Consider the following 6,069-nt stretch of genomic DNA (forward strand, 5'->3'; position numbering starts at 1 on the left):
TCTTCTAGATCTGCAGAAGGAGAGCAACACCAGCCAGGGTCCACTTGGATGGATTTTCCTTCGTCTTCAGGTTGAAAGTCCAGACATAAGTGGGTCCTCTCTGCCTGGTCTTGTACACTGGGCACTGGTACACATTGCGAGAGTCCTGCTTGTCAACCGGGATGGCTTTGATAAAGATTACAGGGACCGATGGTGTTAATTCTTTCAGCCGCGAATCTGCAATTATCCCCGCCTACAAGATTGAGAACCCAGGATTTAGTTAACTGGAAATAACAGTTCATTTACATACAGCATACAAATAAGTGCATATATATTTTGAACAAATGGTATCTGTAAATGAATCAGCTTAAACAAAGTACTGCGAGACTTGACATATTGTATATGAGGTCATTCTTGGTGAGTGAGAGGACACCAACCTGCATTTAAGTATAGAGTGGGAACTAGAAATATGAAATTTAGAACACTGTAAGATTGCCCAATTCATGTTATACTGAGAAGGTGTCGTAAGCAGGGTACCTATACCAGTTAATAAACTGGCATTGGGTTGGTGGGAAAGTTACATACATGATCATGTACTGTGTAAAAAAGAATGAATAGTGGGCAGATGTGGTTATTATGAACACATATTAATTAAAAAAAATTAAAAACTTGAAAAATCAGGGGCCTCTGTGATCTTGACCTTTGATCTTCTGACCTAAATATGATAAAGCTCTATGATAAAGCACATTTATATCCAGTTTCATCCAAATTCACACAAACCACAAAACACAAAGCAAATGGTAAATTGAAATTATAATGTCCCTTTTGACTTTGATGGTGGGGCATAATATGACTGTGCAAAATCATCTTTCCAGGAATATACATACAGTAATGATGTGATATTTCATTGTTATCCCACTATGAGGCTTGCTAGAAGCAATCTAAAGTCCTATTACCTTTATTATCCAAAGATATCTGCATGGCTGTGCAGTTAAATACAAAATAAATAATGTGAAATTGCCACCTTTGTGAAATAACAGATTCATATAACAGACAAAAAATAAACAATACAAAGATATTCAGGTAACAAAAATATCTGTTAAGAGCGTCAAATAGCATGTTAAGATTCACATAACAAATGTTTCATTTGCCTCCTGGCAAACCTTCCACATTTGTCATTAAACTGTCATTTTCTTTAGTTTGTTAAAACATGCTGAGCTCCACATGTCCTTGTTATATGGTGTTTGTTTTTAATTTGTAACTCATAATTGCAGAATGTCAATCAAATGCTCAGCACCCACACACTTTAATCTGACCTTAGCCTTGCTTCCTTGATCTATTTCAACCATAGCGATTAATATGTACTCCCTGCTCACTGTCAGTGTCATTTGGCCAATATGAGATTTGCATTAAACACAGAGAGTAGTAATTTAAAGTCAGCATATGGGTGAGTAGCAGGAGAGTTTATTTGAAATTTCTAGCAGTGTCTAAATCAGACAGGACTAGATTTGTTTATTATCTAATACTAATGACTAAAGACAAGTACATGACTGCACTAGCCACTATTTTTACACTTTTCATAGGTAGCCTATATTTGAGAGTTAATTTGCTATAACAATGTAACTGCCTGTTTAAATGTATCTGTTTAAAATCATAACTGCATTTTTCTGGGAGCACACAGACTTCTCATTCCCTGAATAGACAAAAAGGAGGAAAGACAAGTTCAGACTGAAGTACGAGAGGGTTTAGTTTATGACTGATATTATTGCTCATGCAAACATGGAATACCTAAAAACCAGATCTGCATCTGCCTGGATTCTGCAGAGGTTTGTAGATGCTGCTAGATATACAACTCACTGTTTTTTCACCCACTGTTGTACAGTTAGACTGTCATGGAAAAGGCTAACTGTACTGCTATTGAATTTCAGCTGATGACCAAACTACCACAAGTCCAGCAAAAAAAGCAATACACATTTCTCCACACTACTGGCCCTTAAAAATCACACCCCACCCTGTTAAATCCCATTCTAGCCTGTGGTGTCCATAAGCCTTTATTGGCTCTTCATGTCTTCAGCCGATAGACTTAAGTAACATAAAATGTAATCTGATAAAAATCTTTAAAATCTAATTTGTACCACACAGGATCAATATTTTCTCATTAGCCTTATAAAATAATGTATTGCTGCTGATTGCATTTCGTTCAACTATATTAAACCCTTATTTAAGTCATTTTAATTCGACAAGCAGTTGCCAAGGAGATAGTGGTTTCAAGCAAGAGTATTCCAGATTCCTCCTTAGACAATAAATTGTAAGCATTTGGTATCCTTGAAAAGTGGTGAAAGTTAATGGATTTTGAATTTAAATCCTCTTGCTTTATACACTCTATAGAAGTAGTGAAGCAGGACAGCTCATCTGGATAATTAATCCTCTCCCACTTAACAGATGACAGACAGCTGGAGTTACAGACCACCAGAGCCACCATACCAGTGACTTTGTGGGATTACAAGGAGAACCTTGTGAGTTATTTCAGATTGTTTCACAGCTGCAGGACAATTTTACTGTTTTTCAATAATAAATTTTAATGCCATCAAGTATATTAAAGTCATTTTAATAATATGAATTCCATACTTTCAGATTTCAATTGATTTGCTACTGTAAAATACATGCACGTGTAAGTGTGAAATGTGCGTCATTTTATCTGTGGGTTTAATTGAAACAAATATTGTAAACTGTTGTTTATGCAACATTCCCTTTATTGAAATGTATTAACATCATCCCTGTGAATTTGTATAATTTCCCCATTCTTTATTTTAAAATGTTTTGGATTATTGTAGCCAGTGTTTTTCTTAAATCTTGCAGCTCATAAACTGGTAACATTTTCAATAACCCCCCAGTCTCCAAAATAGAAAAAAATTGGTTGATAAACCTGAGATATTTGTTTTTTTCCCCCAATAACCAGCAATGTCCTGTGATTGGTTCAGAGGCTTTTAAGTGTGAGATACTGAGCAGACCTGACAAGAGGTTCACAGTCATGGCAGAGAAGAATACTGTTCATGTCCATTTCATTCTTGAAACTCAGCATGCATTTAGGCTACCAGTAGTATTCCTTTCTTGTTCTAGATGCCCATCTTCTTATTAATCCTTCTTAAATCAGTTAACAGTGTGTTGTGTCTGTTCACCTGAAGCCTATTCCAGAAAGTGGGTCAGTTGGCTCCTTCATTAGTGAATGTAAATCACTGTGTCCTTTGGGAGCCTGTTATTTCAGTAAAAACCAGAAAGTTTTCCATCTTTCTTAAAGTGAACATTGAATGTCTTGCAATGACTAATTGCCTCATTTGAGGCACCATTATAAAGGTGACAATTAAATGCACAGTAATCCCTATTACAGTGACATGTGTACAAGCTATTGGCTTTAAGTCTCTCTCCTTCCTAGAATAAGGTTAGCAATTTTCAATCTATTCTTATCCACTTGCAATATGAGACACAACCCAAACACACCTTAAGGGCAGCTATGCAAACACCTTGGATCTTCTTCCTCTAGAGCAATCTCCCTCTGAGCTTACAAAATATGACTTGTGTAGTCAAGAAAGAATGGAATTGACTGCCATGGGGATATGATAATGCACTGTCATGAATGTATATGTGCAGTGCTGTTTGATTGCTTCATTGTTCTTATGAAGGGAGTAAAAATGGCTAAAGACATTTCTGGCAGAACCAGGAATATTCTAGATCTCAAGTTTTTGGATGATGTCTCTTGGTAACTCAGAGTCATCCCACTGAGTCTCCTCACAGGCTATGTCTATATGCAGTGTATGCCTGTAGCACACATTTTAAGGGCACCTTTCCTTCTAGAAAAACAGAGACCCACACTCATCAATACTATTCATGCTCAGTGAGGATAATATATATATATATATATATAGGGATGAACCTTAAGGTCATCTAAAGCACAAAGGAAGTACTAGAAAAAAAGATTTAATTCACTCGAATACAGTTAGAAATCATTTTCACATTCATACTGTCTATTGCCTGCCTAATCATACTCCATATTGTCTTCTAATTCAGTGGTGTATATGATGAAAAAAAAAAAAAATTTTCAATTTTGCAATCTCAATCTTAATTTCTACACATTTCATCTCAGTTACACTGCTACTATTAAGATATAAATAATTATACGATTGGTACTTCTTCACATTCCTGAAATGCAAAATGGCATCTCCTAAAGATATCCGCACCGGCAGTGACATCATTGTCTGAGTAAATGTGTTATGAGAGCAACTGAACAGATGGACTATCAGCAGGAGCAGGTCCATGGATATGAACTGGACCAGTGTTTATGTTCAAAAGTAAAAAATACGCAACACACATACAGAAAGAGACTCAAGTTGCCAGCAAGCCATGCCATTTTTAAGTGCACATTAGTATGAAATACTGTAGGTATGTTGCCTTAGAGTGACACTCTGTGAATGTAAATATAACTACAAGGACACTGTTGTATACTTACATTATATCACTGTTTATCAGTTTGATGCTCTGTGTTAGTGGTTATTCTGCACCTACATGTTCTTTTTGTTCCTGTGATATATGTTTATATGAATCTTGACTTTGTAAACTGCTCTAGTTGAGCACACATGACAAACAAGTACATACTAATTTACTAATATGGCTACTGTTGCTACAAATACTACTACTACTAATAAAAATAATAGCAATGATAGCCAACCAAATTAATATGAATAAATCTACTTCCAGTAGGCTTGTACAATGCAAAATCATCCAATCATAAATGGGTTCTATGAAAAGTGTAATCAATATAGTGTGATCAGTATGCAATAGCCCCGTTTCAGCCTCACTAGCCTTTAGAAAGAACATGCAGAGGAAATGGATGAGTGGGCAAACATATGCTCATTGCTCAACTCACCTATACTCTGCCAAATGCCTTTCCACTTCAAGTCCATTCAATACCCATGTAGTACATGAATAATAAAAGCTGCTGCTATTGCAGATGAAAAGACCAAGGCATGGAAAGGCTTTTACATTTGCCATTGTACATTAGAGATCTCTGGAGCACCCCATTCCTCTGCCTTATTTGATATAACTGCCTGAGTTCAGAATAGATTCAAACCATCATGGCCCTTGCTGAACTATGTAGAGCAGAAGACTGACAAAGCTATCATTTTTCCCCCAAAAATACTCCTTCCAAGGCATTTTGCAAATGGCTCACAGCCACTTTCAGTCTTGCTACATACCCATTTGATAGATTGAACCTTGCCTGTCATGCACCAGGAGGAAACAGCCACTTTGCATGGGTATCCCCATATATTAGGCTACAGTGCTCACACCAGCCTTGCTACTAGCTAACTGAAACTGTGAAGGGCTTGTTCCAATAAGACACAGCTGGGATTCAGCCTTTGCAGATTACTCTGATCTATTCATCCCTTCATTAAGCACACAGCCTCCCCGTCCACTGCTGATTACTGGATCATCCAATTATCTAAAGATGTTTTGTTGAGGTCCAACCTTCATGCTATGGGTCTGTGAAGCTGTTCAAGAGCACCCACAGACCAGTACAACTGCACTCCAAAAATGTTAGAGATCTAATGAGAGGCCTGACCGCTTTTGAAAGAGGCCAAATAGTTGGTGTTTGCATTGAGGGTGTGTCAGTCACAGAAGCAGTAAAGTTATTTAATGTGCCAAGAGAAACAGCTTTGAAAATCGTGACAACATATGCCAGACAATGAAAAATTTCATCACAAAAGTGGTTGCAAGTCCAAGGTCACTCACAGGGACACGCAAACACCTAAAAGAATGCTTACTAAAAGCACAAACCAACTGCCTCAAAAACAAGAACAGAACTGAATCTTATGGGAAGTTCTATAATGTAGAGTGCAGAGAAAATGAGATTTATATATATATGAGACTTATAATTTCATATCAGACCGTTTAAGCATAAAGTTAAATTATGGGATAATAATATTATAACACAATTAAATTGTGTATTTCAATGTGTAATGTGTAAATATGTAATTTTTATGATAAGCATAACTACATAAATGCATACAATGGCAAAGTCATGATAGGCTTTAAATT

The 6,069-nt window shown here is 36.6% G+C and overlaps 1 protein-coding gene across 1 annotated transcript in view; it reads right to left on the reverse strand.

Moving 5' to 3' along the window:
• Positions 1 to 4: 4 nt before the first annotated feature.
• Positions 5 to 6,069, reverse strand: part of dnah9 (dynein, axonemal, heavy chain 9) — a 109,844-nt gene continuing 103,779 nt past the window's right edge. Inside the window, exon 69 of the mRNA XM_036516829.1 lies at positions 5 to 232. Coding sequence (XP_036372722.1) covers positions 5 to 232 — 228 coding nt within the window. The remainder of the gene's footprint in view (positions 233 to 6,069) is intronic.

Source organism: Megalops cyprinoides, chromosome 1, assembly GCF_013368585.1.
Source record: "Megalops cyprinoides isolate fMegCyp1 chromosome 1, fMegCyp1.pri, whole genome shotgun sequence".
Taxonomy (NCBI): Eukaryota; Metazoa; Chordata; class Actinopteri; order Elopiformes; family Megalopidae; genus Megalops; species Megalops cyprinoides.